The sequence below is a fragment of the Leucoraja erinacea genome, chromosome 11 (genome assembly GCF_028641065.1).
Source record: "Leucoraja erinacea ecotype New England chromosome 11, Leri_hhj_1, whole genome shotgun sequence".
NCBI classification, from domain to species: Eukaryota; Metazoa; Chordata; class Chondrichthyes; order Rajiformes; family Rajidae; genus Leucoraja; species Leucoraja erinaceus.
Window position 1 is genome coordinate 3068593 of NC_073387.1, and position 17308 is coordinate 3085900.

The following is a 17308-nucleotide window of genomic DNA, read 5'->3' on the forward strand; positions in this document are numbered from 1 at the left end:
CTTTGAGGAGAGATTGAAGAGATTGATTTGTGACCCTTGGAGTGCAGGAGACCTGGTGGCGGTATACACAATTATAATTGGCGTCGATAGGAAGGGAAATCTAGAACTTGAAAGAACAGGTTGCAGATGAGCTGGGAGGGGTACATTTTCACACAGTTGACAATGAATATCTGGAATGAACTGCCAGAGGAGGTGATGGAAGCAGATACAATGATATGTTTCAAAAGCATTTAGACAAGTATGTGGATAAGAACATAATGGAGGGGAACCAGCCTAATGTAGGCGAATGGGATTAGCATAAATAGGCACCATGGTCATAATGGACAAGGGGGCATGATGCATGTTTCAATGCTGTACCGTGCTATGAAACCAAAGTGTCTAGTGACTGGACAACACAGATCTACTGGAGGAAGGACAAAGGTCAAGCAGGTCACGAGATGAACATGAAAAACATCAACAAAGATTAAAAACAAAATGCTGGAATAACTCAGCGGGTCAGGCAGCATCTCTGGAGAGAAGGAATAGGTGACCCTTCAGATAGAGACCCTTCTTCAGATCCAAGTCTGAAGAAGAGTCTCGACCTTAAAAGAGATGCTGCCAGTCCTGCTGAGTTTTTAATCTATCTTCGGCGTAAAGCAGCATCTGCAGTTCCTTCTGACACATGAAAACAGCAACATTCCAGCTGACAATTCCATTGAAAGTTTTCAGAAAGAACCAAATATTTCAAAGACCAAGAGCAAATTTTTAAATATGTTCTCGCATTTAATCATTGAGGCAGTATAGCTTGCTTCAAGGGACCTGTATCATACATGGAAATGAAATAAATAGTTGCTCATTATGTAGCTTTAACAGAAGAGGGGGTTTTTCTGACGTGTAGCAGCATACAATAGCTCTATCCAGAACAAAGGACAGGTCACAGATCACACTTTGGAAAAAATTGTTTGGTTGCCTTGAGAAGCATTTTGAGATCCAGGAACAGTTCCCAATCCTTGTATTTCCTTCCGTTGGAAGATCATCTTCATAGCTTGAAGGAGTGAGACTTGTACGTCCATCCATCTTCTCCTTATCATTCCGTTCTCCTCCCCCAGCAGTGCCAGTCTCTAAAGAAGGCTTGGGCTATTTCATTGACCAGGTCTTTTCATTTCCATTTTGATCTCGGTTTCTCTGCGTTTTATTCAAATTACATTTTCAAACCAACAGCTTTCCTTTGAATAAGGACAGGTTGATTACATTAAAAGGGTTGGAACAAATACGTACAACTCCGCTGTCCCCAAAACCTGCCGCACGATATACAAAAATAGATCTTCTTCCTTTGGTTTCTTTTCTTTATTAATAATAATGATGCAAAAATAATGCTCTGGGACAGTTCAGGGTTGTGATGTGTTCTAACTGGATTTTGAAGATCGTATTCGCTTAGTTCTTTTATTAACGGTGGTGAATTTAAACGGAGCCTGGGTTTCTCCTTGGGTCTTGGGATACCTTTTCATGAAGTGCACCTCTTGCTGGTTTTGCTGGGTTTTGGGGCCTTTTCTGGGCCTCCCCTTTTTGGTGAAGCCCACATACCAGCCTGTGTACTTGGCAGACATTAAGGCTGTGTAGTTGTTCTCCAGCACTATCTCAACGAAGACACACTCCTTGCTTCTCCCACTGAGCTGCATGAAGCCAAGAAACAAAACGGCAGGAGTTAGTGATTCATTGCCTGTTAAAGTGGCCATTACACCAGTCTATGCCCATGACCTATATCCACCAACATGCCTCCCCCCCCCCTCCTTTACCCCGAGCTGCTTTGAATGAGAATGGAATAGCAGGCAGCCAAAAAGACAGCCAAAATCATCAAGATCCACACCAACCTGGCCACACACTCATTTCACCATTACCATCAGGAAGAAGGTATAGGACCTTGAAAACTGCGACGTCCAGGTTCAGGAACTGCTTCTTCCCTAGCTATTAAACCCGACAACAAATAAGCTCTGAACTGCAAAAGACTATATTATTACTGCACTATATTTGTTATTAATTGGACTTTTTTTTCTCTTCCCCCGTTATGTACTATGTTTACATATGCACATATTCTGTTGTGCTGCAGCAAGTAAGAATGTCACTGTCCCATCCGAGACATATGACCATAAAACAGGTGTAGTAAGGGGAACTAACTGAACCCAGCAGAGAATTGCATGGGTGACATTGCCCTGCGGCTGGTTCCACAGACTACCTTTGACAGCTGTAGTGCCCATGCAGCTGTATTCCTGACATCCAGATGCGTACATCATAAATCACAACACAGCCACCAGCAATACACAAGGTGTCAACTCCTGGTGTACACAGTCTTTTTATTTTCAAAAATATACTCTTATACATTAAAAAAGTACTAAACAGAAGACCGACACAAAAATTTGGAGTAACTCAGCGGGTCAGGCAGCATCTCTGGAGAAAATAAATAGGTGATTGAAGTCTTCAGACTGAGTCTCGACCTGAAGGTTCACATATTTCTTTTCTCCAGAAATGCTGTCTGTCCCACTAAGTTACTCCAGCTTTTGTGGTTTATACCAATAGACAATAGACAATAGGTGCAGGAGTAGGCCATTCGGCCCTTCGACCCAGCACCGCCATTCAATGTGATCATGGCTGATCATCCCCAATCAGTACCCTGTTCCTGCCTTCTCCCCACATCCCCTGACTCCACTATTTTTAAGAGCCCTACCTACCCCTCCCTTGAAAAGTATCCAGAGAATCTGCCTCCATCACCAGCATCTGCAATTCCTTCCTACATATGTACTGAACAGGGTAGGATGTTCAGGGATATAAAGTGAGGACATGCCACCTTGGCCATGCTTACCTTGCCCACCAGCTTCCCTCTCTTGTTCATGCACAGGTAGTGATCCGTCTCCTTGCCCTTGATCCTCACTTGGCTGCCAAACGTGTCCGTTTCCACTAGGAGCTGGGCTTGGAAAGTAAGAAGAGAGAATCATTAAGGATTGAGAGTTCCCATCACATTTTTTAATTTAGTTTAGAGATACAGCGCGGAAACAGGCCCTTTGGCCCACCGAGTCTGCACTGACCAGCCATCCCCACACATTAACACCATCCTACACACACGCACACACACACACAAGCAGTGGCGGACTGGGCCTAAAAACATTGGTTGCCAGGAGACAAAGGAGGCCCACTTCATCAGGGGCCCACTTGCCATCGGGCAAGCTGACACCCTGGCCAGTCCGCCACTGCATACTAGGGACAATTTACATTTATACCAAGTCAATTAACCTACAAGCCTGTACCTCTTTTGGAGTGTGGGAGGAAACTGAATATCTCAGAGAAAACCCATGCCGGTCACGGGGAGAACGTACAAACTCCGTACAGACAAGCACCCGTAGTCAGGATTGAACCTGGATCTCTGGTGCTGTAAGGCTACTGCTGTGCCAACGTGCCGCCCAAGCATTGACAACTTCCGATTACGACTATCTAACTCAGGTCCCATCACACACAGCAGTTATGCTCCGATATGGACAGTGATCAAACTGGTAGAGTAAACCACCTGGAGGTGGAAATGGCATGAAGACCTCATTCACTCCCAGGTCAGGCTGACCGGGAATGATACTGATTGCTGAGTATTCCCAACATTTCTCCATCTGCATTTGCACTCGTCAAAGTCACTCTAAACCATTCCATCAAACACCCTCAGGGCAGAAGTAGGGTCTCGACCCGAAACGTCACCCATTCCTTCTTTCCAGAGATGCTGCCATTCCCGCTGAGTTACCCCCAGCAGTTTGTGTCTATCCTCAGGGCAGATATGCGTGCAGGACATATCTCCCTCTGCACTGCATTGTTGTATATGGTGGGGGGGCAATACGGCACAGACTGAAGTGAGAATGGTCTGTCTGTAACACGGTGCAAAAATCGAATTCATAATTGGCTAATCTGGCAGCTAGTTATGAGGAAGTTAGTGTAGAGACCTTGGAAAGAGCCAACAGAAAATGAATCTAGTAGACATAAATACAGCAGGGAAACAAGCCCTTCAGCCCAGTGAGGCCATGCTGACACCAACCATTTACAATAATCCTAACCTCAACCATTTTATTCTCACCACATCCCCATTGAGTCCCCCATAAATTCTACTACTCATCTACAACGGCAGGTTATCTACCGACCTGTATGTCTGTGGAAGTGGGTGTAAACCAGAGCACCTGGGTGGCGAGTGTTGGGTGAAACCCATCTGATCACAGGGAGAACGTGCAAACTCCACACAGGCAGCACCCGAGGTCAGGATTCACCTCGGGATACTGGAGCTGTGAGGGAGTATCTCTACCAGCTGTGCTATGTATTTTGGAAGCTCAATTTCCCACAAGTCTTGTATTGGAGGCACACTTAACAGCAACAAGAAACGTCTACAGCAGGTAGCAATTCACCAGTAAAATGTGATCGTCTGATCATCTGTTTCTGTGTCTTTACCTTCATGAAACTTCTCCTCAGTACATCTCTCTTCACGTTCAGTCCCTGCCTGGTCTGGGCTTTCCCAGCGTTCTCTCCTGTATCAATACTTTGCCATTACAGCACTGCCACAGCAGGTTGAATGGGACAATGCACAATGGTGCCATACTCTACACTCTGCGTCGAACCAATAACTTACTGGAAATGCACAGAGACCTGGTGCTAAATACCTCTCTTCTCCTTTACATTATCTCACCCTTCACCTTCCCCCCCCCCCCCCCCAATCTTCTCCCCTCCCACCCATTTTCCATATCCCTGCTTGATCACATACCTCCATTGTGCATCTACCCACTCGCTACCTGGCTGCTGGCTGCCATCCCAATGCAAAGGACCCGTGGCCAACCAACAGAAACAGTAGGTACCATGTTGTAACAATAACAACTATACCAGCAGGCTCAATGCATACCTGCACAAGCAGGCACGCAGATTCACTGCACAAGCAGAACAAGAAACATGTTGTACCAATGCCAAAATACTACAGCTGATTCCCTGCACCCATTTCCAATAATGCCACCTTTACTGGAAAGATGCACAGCTGCACCAGCAGGCTTACTTCATCAATCTATAACCTGGTAGATGTACTGCAACAACGCACAGAATAACAACGGGCATATTGTGTCAGTGTGCATATATATAGAAATAGACTTTCTGTGACAAGGTACACTGTACCAACAGACTCACCAAGTCCATGTAAGTTGATGTCAAAAGATTTCATGTACACTGAATGACACAGTATGTCATTGCACTGTTCACCAGCAGATTTTCTATATCAACGTATCTGTACATAATCAGACACAATCCTTCAGTTTACAGGTACACAGACATCCATTGGCCCTGGTGACTTGTATACCACCAGACTCACTGTGCCACGATGCCTGTATATCAACTGAGCCACTTTACTGCGAACAGATGTTATTCTCAGGGTACATTCATACCATGTTTCCACAGACGGCAACTGGCTTTGACAAGCAGATGAATTGGAACAATACCTCAGGACTCAACAATATCTCCCAACCACCCACCCTTTTATCCCAAACTTTATTTGATCTGCACTTTTTCAATGCCCGATGTACTCTGCCTGGATAGAACATAAAGATTTTCATTGCATTCCACCAAATGGATATATTACACACAGTTAGACTGGAATATATTGTTTAGTTTGTTTAGACATACTAAATGTGGATTATGGCACTCAGCATTCATTTTAAAAGTTACACTAAGAATTTTTTTTTTTCTTTCATGGAATGCTCTGGGACCAGACAGCATTACAGGCAGGCATGCCGATCTTCTCTGCACAGCCAACCGAGTCTCTAGTTAAGCTGCAAGAAGGAACTACAGATACTGGTTTAAACTGAAGATAGACCCAAAAAGGCCAGAGTAACTCAGCGGGTCAGATAGCATCTCTGGAGAAAAAGAATAGGTGAAGAAACCTGACAATCTGAAGAAGGGTCCCGACCCGAAACGTTACCTAATCTTTTTCTCCAGAAATGCTGTCCGACCTGCTGAGTTACTCCAGCTTTGTGTGCCTTTAGGCCCTGTCCCACTTGGGAGTCATTTGCGCGTCACGCAGGTGGCGAGCGAAGATTTTGTGAATCGCAAAATCCTGGGGCGCCGCGCGCGTTACTACCTTCGTCACCATGCGCCATAATGCAAGCCATGCGCGCATCACCTGCACGTCACACGGGTCGTGATGCGTAAAGGATGTTGCGTAAATGACGCGCAAATTACGCCCAAGTGGGACAGCCCTTAACTCTATTTAAACTACTTCCATAACATTGCAACACTGGCATCTATCCCACACTGTGGAAACCTGCACTAAAATCTCTCCAGTCGACAACAATTAATAAAGTCCAGCTAATGACCACCCAGACAATTAATATCTGTCACCAAGATTAATAAAGTGATGGAAGATACCATAAATTGTATCATGAAATGAACATCTTGCTCAATGATTATGTCAGGAACATAGTGCTCTGAAGCTCAGGATAGATTTGCACCATGACATGTGGTCAAGGGAAAAATTCACCATTGGCATAGATTCATGTATCACATATCTGAAGAAGGGTCTTGACCCGAAATGTCACCTATTTGGAGATGCTGCTTATCCCGCTGAGTTACTCCAGCATTTTGTGTCTATCTTCACATAAAGGAAGATGGTTTTGGTTGCTGGTGGCTAAGTGGCCAGGACATCACTCCTGGAGGTCATCAGGGCAATGACCTGCTTGCTAACAACCATCTACAGCAACCTTATCAATAGCCTCTTTTCACCACAGTGCACACAGCCACCGATGATTGCACAATGTTTAATTCTATTTGCAACTCTCAGAAAATGAATCATTCTGTGTCCGCATGGATAACTTCAGCCAGATAACTAGAATCTGACCATTGACTTGCACAGAGTTGTATCATTAATATATTGCAAGTTACCATTATACAGAAATGCAAATGTCCATTCACATTAATACTACGGCTACAATAGCTCTCCACACCAGTCACTGTGGCAGGTACCATCTACAAAACGCACCTCAGCTGGTTTTCCATGCTTGTCTGACAGCGTTTTCCAAACCCATAATTTTACCAAGAAGAAGGACATGGGCAGTGCGTGGGTGGGAATGCCTCCACTGCAGTTTCCCCTCCAAGTTGCATACCATCCTGACTTTGAAATCTATCGCTGGTCCTTATTCATTGCCGGGTACCCAAAAGCACGGCGGAGCACCTTCACCTGCAGGTCTGCAACATTTCACGGAGATGGTCTGTCATACACTTCCCAAGGGAATATAGGGATGAGCAATAAATGAGGGCCTTCTTCATGCTGCAGAATCCTATTAATGGCATTTTTATCTAATAGTTCCCTTATGTAGCTCATACTTGATTTATCATGTATAGTTTGTATTACAGATTACAATAGGAAGTCTTGTACCATAGATCTGTTACGTAGATTATACCAGTATTTCTCATTTACAGTTCCAGTATACACCAGGATATGTTGCCCATGGCTTTATTATAGAGATTACACAGTTCAGTTTATTGTCACGTGTACAGTGAAAAGCTTTTCTTGCACAGGCTTTTATTCATTATTGTTATTAAAATAGTATTTGAATATCTCAGGGAAAGCTCCATATTAAAGATATATTGCATACACAAGTTTGAGGATAATGCAGTAATCCTTTGAATACAGTTGTATGTTAAGCCATAGATATTGCACTCTCAGATGTAGTGCATTTTCTAAAATGTAGTAAGACAAATGGAGGTTTGCCCAGAGACAATAAAAATTCCTCCAAAATCCATGTAGAATCCTTTGAGAATATAAAAACGAGTGTTAGTACATTCTCAGTGCACGGCTTGGAGCAATTGAGATTGATCACCATGCAGGCATGAAGCTTTGCCTAGTGTGGATCAATCCGATTTTCAACTGTATTTGAATTTAAACCTATTATAACTAAGTGTTGTACTCTGAACGGAAATATACCAAACATATTAAAAGATACCAAACTTTGGCGCAATTTCTTTCTTCACAAATCAAGAGGAATGAGGGGCATGTTTGTATAAAGAAAAACAGTTGTTAATGGCCAATGTTATTGCTAGATGTTTTGGGTTATTAGGAACCCGTGTCATTTTCAAACAGTGCCACCAGCATGCTCTGCTTAATTATACAAGCAATCGCTTTGTTGAATTTAGTCATCATCTTGAAGGATAGGTTTTGAAATGGCAAAAGAGATGAATAATTGAGGAAAGATGTGAGAATATTACAATGCAATCACTGGGAACTGTCTCCATGATCCCATGAACTCACATCTGGATGGATACATCAGTACAACACACAGCAGCTAGTGGAACGCACTGTCCCAACACACAAACGTTCCATGAATTTACCTTCCAAATCCTCCACAGCCAGTTCCTCAGTCCAAAGCTGAAGAAACAAAATAGCCCAAATGGACACTAAGTGCTGGAGTAACTCAATGGGTCGGGTAGAATCTCTGGAAATCATGGATAGATGAAGTTTCAGAATGTAACCCTTCCCCTTCTTCAGACTAAATCACAAAATAGCCCATTACCACAGGTCTGGAGGAATTCACCAGCTCAACAGCCACTATCAGGTGAACTTCACAAAATGCTGGAGTAACTCAGCGGGACTGCAGTCTGAAGAAGGGTCTCTACCCGACATGTCACCCATTCCTTCTCTCCAGAGATGCTACCAGTCCTGCTGAGTTACTCCAGCATTTTGTGTCTATCTTTGGTGTAAACCAGCATCTGCAGTTCCTTCCAACACCACCACATCAGGTGAACATCACAAGGGGACCAATTCAATGCTGTAGGAATACAGCATGTCAACATCCAACGGCTGGATAACTTCAAAAGCCTAATACCGCATAGTCGCAGGAACTCCCACGCAGAAATAGATTAATCTGGGAGAACAGACATTCAACAGCCCACAACAGCAGGAAGTCACCATCTCAACAGATATCCATTGGTGGAACTCATCAGCTAAACAGGTCACAGCAGTTGTGGGATGATCAAGGCCTATACGCCACTGGAGAAAGCAAACCCATTACACAAGTGGAGGAATGAGGCAGCCCAGCACCTCACAACCAGAGGGTCCACAGCCAGACATCTCACAGATTAAATAATTAATTGGCCCAACAACCCACAGCTCCTGGAACACACCTGCCCAAAATGGACAGAAGGTGGAACTCATCAATCACGTGTGGCGGAGCTGGAGGGATTGAATAGCCCAACACCTCTCAGCTGCACAACCCCACCAGTTCAACGCTCCATCGCTGAATGATCTAACCCGACCAAGACCCCACTGGGAATCCCACCAACCCATCACCCTGCATCTGGAGGAATTCAACCAGGCAGTGTTGCAGGCACACAGGAAGATTGCACGGCCAGGCAGAGCCAGTCACCAACACAAGACTGTAAGTCACCAGCAAATAGCCACAGCTGCAGGAATGAACCAGCTGGGAAAGAGCACATGACCCACAGCTCGGGGGAGGACAACCCAACATAGCTGGTACGGTAACAACCTGACACTTCACAGCAAGACTCAGCACTACCACCCCACAGCAGGGATAACTACCCAGCACACCACAGCTGGACTCAGCACACTGGCACCACACTGCAGGTGAAAGTATCAGGCCTAACAAACTACAGCCAGAGAAACTTAGCAGCCCAACTCCCATCCCTCCCCCTTTGCAGATGCAGGGACACAACATTGCAAACAGGAGGAATTCACCAGATCAATCCCCTGCAGCTGCTGAAATGACAGCACAACATAAAGAATTCATACGTCTAATGACTCACAGCTCAACAGTTTAACACACCACAGCATTGGTAAAATAAACAGGCCCAACACCACAGCAGGAAGTCTATTGCCAAGCCAACACACCACTGGTGGAGGAAGTCACCACTCCTACCACACATAGGTGGAGTTATTCACTAGCCCAACAGGTGGAGGAACTGATCAGCTCAACACCCTGTTACTGGAGCAAATAATGAGCCCATTAGCCCTCGGCTGAAGGAACTCAACAGCCCAACACCCAACCACTAGGTCACTCCACAGCTAGATGGTCACCCAACAGCTAGACAGTAGGCTGCAACTGGAGGTCCCAGCAGGCCGACGTATCCCAGTTAGAGGAACACTTTTGGCCAACCGCCCTTCTGAAAGTGCCAGTCTAAAACCTAGATGAGCTCCACTGCACAACTGGAGGAATTCATAACCCCACAACTTCAAGAACTTGCACCCCAAATCCCCCAGCCAGTGGAATTCACTGTAAGACACCCACAGCCTCAAACCCAATTACCGATGCACTGGTGCAGCTAGCAGTGCAACTGCCATCTCACAGTTCAATGTGACCTCGGGTGCTGTCTGTGTGGAGTCTGCACGTTCTCTGTATGGGTTTCCAGCCACATTCCATGTTGGTACGTTAGTTTACCAAGCCAGGAGCACACAACTGGAGGAATGCACTAACCCAAGAACACAAAGACAGAAGAACCCAGTGGCTCAAGAGCATACAGAGTTGGGAACTCATCAACCAGGTAGGTCAAAGCTGGCAGAATTCAACAATGCAGTTGTGAGATCTTAGATCATTTACAAATTACCAAAGAGGGGCACTTATATTGTTAAAGCTTTATTTATTACTCTAGATAAATCCCCATGGCCTGAGCCAGTGTCTTCTTGTGCAAAGCCAGGGAAGAAATGATGGTGACCCTTACAAAGATATTAGCATTTTCTTGGCCAGAGGAACATTTCTGGAAGACTGGATGACAGCCTCATGTTGTACTGTCATTTAAGAAGGGCAGCACGAACAAGCCTTGATGTTGATGTTGATGTCAGTGGTGGGAAGTTGTTCAGATAGCTATCTGAGGGATAGTATCTACCAGCATTTGGAGAGGCAAAGACTGATTAAAGATAGTCACTATGACTTTCTGCATGGGAAATTAGATTCTCACAAATCTGATACAGCTTTTGAAGAGTTTTTTGCCTTACAATTAAAGCAAGGCAGTAGACGTTGTCCACATGGACTTAAGCAAGGCCTTTGAAAAGGTCCCGCTGGGGCGGCTAATGCCGAGGGGACATCTGGAGGAACACTTGAATCCAGGAGTCCATATCTGGGGACCTCACCAACACAGGAGCAAACACATGGAAGATCTCTCCAGCCCAGGAGCACACAATTTTAGAACCATGTGCATTCAGGAGCACAGCTGGAGGAACACATCTAAACAAAAACCAACAGCTAGAGCAATATATCAATGGAGGAACCTACAGCTGGAAGAAGTCCACATCGCGGGAGCACACAGCTGGAGGAACACACAAATGCGGAGCACACATCTGGAGGAACTCGCCAATCCACCATTGGTGAGTCTCACGAGTCCAGGAGCTCACAGCTAGAGGCATGTACCAACCCAAGAGCCTACACCTGGAAGAACACATCAACACAGGAACCCGCACCTGAAGGAACACATCAATACAGGAGGCCACGCCTGAAGGACATTAACACAGGAGTCCACAGATGAAGGAGCCCAGGATCGCACAACTGGAGGATCTCACTGAGCCAGGAGTCCATAGCTGGAGGGAATGACAAACCGGTGAGCTCCCAGTTCAATTAAGTTACTAGTACAGAAGCACACAGTTGGTGGAACTCACCAACCCATCTCTGGAAGAACTCAACAATTCAGGAGCAAACATCTGGAGGAACTCAAACAGTTCAGAAGCTCACAGCTTTGGATCTTGTCAATCTAGGTGCGCGCAACTGGTGAGCTCACTAACTCAGGAGTCCACAGCTGAAGAATCTTACCCGCACGAAGCACACATCTGGAGGAACACACCAACCCAAGACCCCACCTCTGGAGGAACTCCCCCACAAAGAGCACACTGGGGAAAACCATCATCTTGGGAACCCACAGCTGGAGATACAATAAACCAGCAGCACACAGCTGGAGAAATTCAATTAATCAGGACCCCACAGCTGTCAGAACGCAGTGGCCCAGAAGCCCACAGCTGGAGCAACTCAACAACCATAAGCCCACAGCTGGAGGGACACACAACTCCAGGAGTTCACACCAGAGTGAAGCACTCAGCTGGTTTGACACAACAATCCAGGAGGATGCATCTGGAGAATTCACCAAACCCAGGACCCACACCTGGAGGGATTTAATAATCCAGCAGTTCACAGCTGGAGGAACTCGCCAACCAAGAGCCCACAGCTGGAGGAGTTCAATACCTCACCGTGCCATCACTTCAAGAAATCAGCCACTGAACTCCCCACCCCCACCGCAGGAGGGTAGACCTCTCTAGTCTGACAACCTGCAAATGGAAAAAAATACCTTTCCAACACTTCACAGTTGGACAACAGGCCAATGTTTCACAGCTGGTGTCCATCAGCCTAACACCCTGCAGCTGGAAGTAATCATCGATCCATCATCAGATAGCTGCAGGAATGAACCAGCTCAGTGCCCTGCAGCTGCCAGAACTCACAGCAGGGGAAGTACACAGGACCAATGCTAACTAGCCTGAGAAACACAATAGCACACTTCAACCCCCCTCAGCAAAGGGACAGCACATACTGAGGAAGCCTCCAGCTGTATGAACTCACAAACACAGCACTGCATAGGACAACATCTGCAGCTCAGATTTGCACATCTGGAGGAACAGAATGGCCCCCCGCATCTCACAGCTGGAAGAACACGCCACAACTGCAATAACTCACCAAACCCAACACCATAGCAGGAATGAGTCATGAACTCAACATTCATCAGCTGGGGGAACATATTCAACCAGCCTAGCTGGAGAAACACAGTTGAGAGACACTCACAGCTGGAGGGACGCACCAGTCCAACATATACAGCTGGTGGAATTCACCAGTTCAAGACTCGCAGCTGAGGGAACTCGCCAACCTAACACCCATCAGCGGAGGAACTCTACAGCTTAACACCCATCACTGTAGAAACAGTAGGCCAACATATCTCAGCTGTCAGACTTCATTAGTTCAATAACCAATTTGGTTGTTGAGTTGCCTTCATTGTGGGGTGTTGCGATTGGGGATTCCTCTAGCTGTAGTTCTTGGGCGTGAGTTCCTCCAGATGTGGTATGTTGGACTAATGGATTTCTTCATCTATACTAAGTTGGGACTGCTATCGTATCACATCACAGACGTCTAATCAGAAAATCATCCTTCCATAACTACCTTCCGACTCCAGATCCACAAGACAATATTGAACCCATTTAACTCATTCGCCATAGATTCCATGTGCTCGACATATACTCGCAACATGGGTGCCACGAGGTCGTAGGGGGTCTTCATAACTCTCCTTCATGCTCGAGAGTGGTCTCCGCGTACTCGAGGCCTCAGCTAGGTTGTGGCGTTTTTCTCAATATGTTAAAAATGCCCGCGATTAAAAAAAGGTCGCCATGGAAAAATCGATACTTTTTTTACTCGTAGGTTTAGTCGTAGTAGGTCGGCATGTTAGTCGTAGGTAATCGGGAGTAGTCAGAGGTAGTCGTAGATAGTCTTCATCATAATCGAAGGGGGGTCGAAGGAGATCGAAGGAGTTAGTAGGAGGTCGTCTTCACTCTCTACCATTCGGTGTCTAATTTTCCCGAAGTTAGTTGTAGCTAGTCGAAGCTGGTCTTCAACGAGGTCGAAGGAGGTCTTCAACATGTCATTTTTTCAAACTATGCTAAACTTGCCGATTAGGTCACCCCAAATGGGACAGGCCCTTAACAACCTATAATTGAAGGAACAGCAGCCCAAGATATAACAGCTGCAGAAATCCACACGTACATCACCTAACAGTTGAAGGAACACACCAGCCAACAAACTGCAGACAGAGGAAATCACCATCATAGCAGAGACTGCTGCCGGGACCCTTGTTGCTTGTGATATAATAAAAACATAATAAATTGGTACTGGAGTAGGCCATTCGGCCCTTTGAGCCAGCACCGCCATTTGATATGATCATGGCTGATCATCCAAAATCAGTATCTCGTTCCTGCTTTTTCCCCATATCCCTTGATTCTGTTAGCCCTAAGAGCTAAATCCAACTCATTCTTGAAAGCACCCAGTGAGTTTGCCCCCACTGTCCTCTGTGGCAGAGAATTCCACAGATTCACAATTCTCTGGGTGAAAAAGTTATTCTTCATTTCAGTCCTAAATGGCCTTCCCCTTATTCTTAATGACATGGATGTTAAGGTAGGAGATATGATTAGTAAGTTTGCGAATTATAACGTTGTTGGTGGTGTGGATAGCAAGGAAAGCTGTCTAAGGCTGCAGCAGGATCAGTCGGATAATTGGACAGAGCATTTGCAGATGGAATTTAATCCCAATAAGTCCAAGGTGCTGCATTTTGCTAAATTAATAGTTGTAGTAAATGGTTGGAATCCAGGGAATTTTGATGAACAGAGGGACCTTGCGCGTTCAAGTCCATAGATCCCTGAAAGTGGCAATGCAGGAAGATAGGGTGGTGAAATAGACATACAGCATGCTTGCCTACGTAGGTCAAGGCACAGAATATTAATGTTGGGATATTGTTTGCAACTTTACAAAATGTGGACGAGGCTGCATTAGGAGTATTGTGTGTAATCTGGTCGTAACACTATAGGAAGAATGTGAGTGCCTAGGTTGGAGGACTTTAGATAGACACAAAATGCTGGAATAACTCAGCAGGACAGGCAGCATCTCTGGATAGAAGGAATGGGTGACGTCTCGGGTCGAGACCCTTCTTCAGACTTGAGTTACAGGGAGAGATTGGATAGCCTGGGCTTGTTTTCCCTAAAGTGAACGAGGCTGAGATTTGATGTAATAGAGGTTTCTAGAATTATTATTAATATCAGATAGTGTAGATAGTCAGAATCTTTAATTCCATGGAAGGTTTATTAAACGCAAGAAGGCATTTGTTCAAGGTGAGAGGTGGGACTTTTAAAGGGGATTTGAAGGGAAAATGTTCTTACAAAGAGAGTGATTGATATCTGGAACTCACTGCCAAAGGAGATGGTTGTATCATTATGTTTAAGAGACATTCAAACGGACACCTAAATAACAAGTCAATGAAGGATACGGTACTAATGGATCAGTAAAAAGGTTAGCAGGGACAAGTTGGAATGAAGGGCCAGTTTCTGTACTGACCAACTTGATGAATCTATGATCCCACAGGAAATGAAACACAGGTTGAGGGACTCAACCCCAACTGCATTCACATGGTGAATTAGCAGGCCCAATACACTGAGCTCGAAGAGCACATTGGCCTGGGCTGCCAGAAATTGATTCACTCAGCTGCACAATGCACAGTGGGCCAATGTACCAGCTAATTATTCCACAGTTAGTGGTACTCACACGCACAGCACCATACATCACCACACCACACATCACAGAGCAAAATGAAATAGCATGACCAACACAGCACAACTGGAGGAACTCGACAGCCCTATCGGACAGGCCTGGAGGAATCCAGCACAGCACTACCACCAAGAAGGATGTTACCTGGCCATTCCTGTATTGTGGACAAATTTCCCAGCGCCGCACCCTGCTGCTTAAGATACACTGTCACACCACACCCTGCAACAGGGATGCCCACAGCACAGCTGAAGGAGCTCTCCATTCTATACCTTCACAACTGGAGGGGCACAACAGGCTCATCTGCCCAACATCTGTCCAAAACCCTGGCAGATGTTAGCTCACCTGCTGAAGGAAATCAACAGATCAACACACTGTAGCTGGGGTCTGTCTCAAGTCCTTGTCTGAGTTACTCTAGCTTTTTGTGTCTACCTTCGGTGTAAACCAGCATCTGCAGTTCCATCTTACACAAGTCCATGACTCTTCAGCTGGAAGAACTCACCAGCCCAAAGCCTCATGGCTGGAGATGGTCTAACACCACACAGCTAGCAGATGTCAACTGACCAACAATACCAATCCCCACCCCAGCAGCAGGAATTGATAAGGCAGCTATTACAGTATTACAGTTTAGTTTATTGTCACGTGCACCAAGTGAAAAGCTTTTTGTAGCATGTTATCCAGTCAGCGGAAAGACAATACAGGATTACAATCAAGCCACTTGTAGTGGGGTTTTTTTTTTTTGTTTGTTTTTTTTTGTTTTTAATCAACTTGATTTTAATATTGATAAATGTATTGTGATTCTGTCCTGTAAGGTGTCCTTGGGTGTCCAGAAAGGCGCCAACAAATAAAATGCATTATTATTATTATTATTATTATTATTATAGATACATGATAAGGGAATAACGTTTAGTTCAAGGTAAAGCCAGCAAGGTGCGATCAAGGATAATACGAGGGTCACCCAAGAGGTAGATAGTAGTTCAGCACTGCTCTCTGGTTGTGGTAGGGATGATTCAGTTGCCTGATGCAATGAACTAGATTATCTCAGCTGGATGAACTCACCAGCCAACATCACAGCTCATCACCACAGAACAAGTGGGAGTCATGAGATATGTGGAGGACTCTGTCGCTACAACTGGAGGAGTTGATCAGTTTAATTTGTGCAGGAGGAATAATCTGCAAACCTGTCACTCCACAACTGGAGGACCTCACCAGTGTAACAAACTGCTCCACGTAATATCACAACCACAACCAACCATAGCTGGAGGACCTCTTAGCTGTGAGTCCAGCAACCCATGGTTTAAGGACTTGTACATCTCAGAAGTGAACAACTGCAGCAACATCAGCCCAATGTCACAGGGGCGATACTGACATTTGTAGCAAGTCTCACATTCCATGCAACTGTCAGGAAGTGAGTCAGTCAGATGAACCACCGATCCTTTTAGCAGATAGCTGTCAGGACCGTGGGGGATGTATTAAGAATCAGGATGTTGCTTTGCAATTAAAGGGGCTGTCCCACTGTACGAGGTAATTCAAGAGCTCTCCCGAGTTTAAAAAGAAAATCAAACTCGTGATAAGTACATAGAATGTACGTAGCGGCTACATCGGAGCTCGTGGATGTCTCGTAGCGGCTCGTAACGGCAGGTACTCGGGAAACGCGGAAACTCGTGAAGTTTTTTCAGCTCTGTGAAAAATGTTCACGAGAGCCCCAAGTACCTACGAACGAACAGCTATTACCGTAATTCTCCGAGTTCGAATCAGGGGAAACTTGGGAGAAATCTTGAATTACCTCGTACAGTGGGACAGGCCCTTAAGATTGAATAAGTCAATTTATCCTCTTAAATGAAGGAAACCTTTGGTTAGGTAGCACTGCACACTCTCTCAGGTATTCAACAAAACTGTGAACATGGACACACATAAGCATCCACATGAAATGTTTATAGGCTCGAATATGACATTTTTCTCTTGCCCCACTGACCACAACTCTGGTA

The 17308-nt window shown here is 45.4% G+C and overlaps 1 protein-coding gene across 1 annotated transcript in view; it reads right to left on the reverse strand.

Moving 5' to 3' along the window:
- Window positions 1-753: 753 nt before the first annotated feature.
- Window positions 754-17308, reverse strand: part of LOC129701416 (fibroblast growth factor 18-like) — a 100945-nt gene continuing 84390 nt past the window's right edge. Inside the window, exons 4-5 of the mRNA XM_055642571.1 lie at window positions 2837-2943; window positions 754-1652 (exon numbers count right to left, since the gene is read on the reverse strand). Coding sequence (XP_055498546.1) covers window positions 1386-1652; window positions 2837-2943 — 374 coding nt within the window. The 3' untranslated portion in view covers window positions 754-1385. The remainder of the gene's footprint in view (window positions 1653-2836; window positions 2944-17308) is intronic.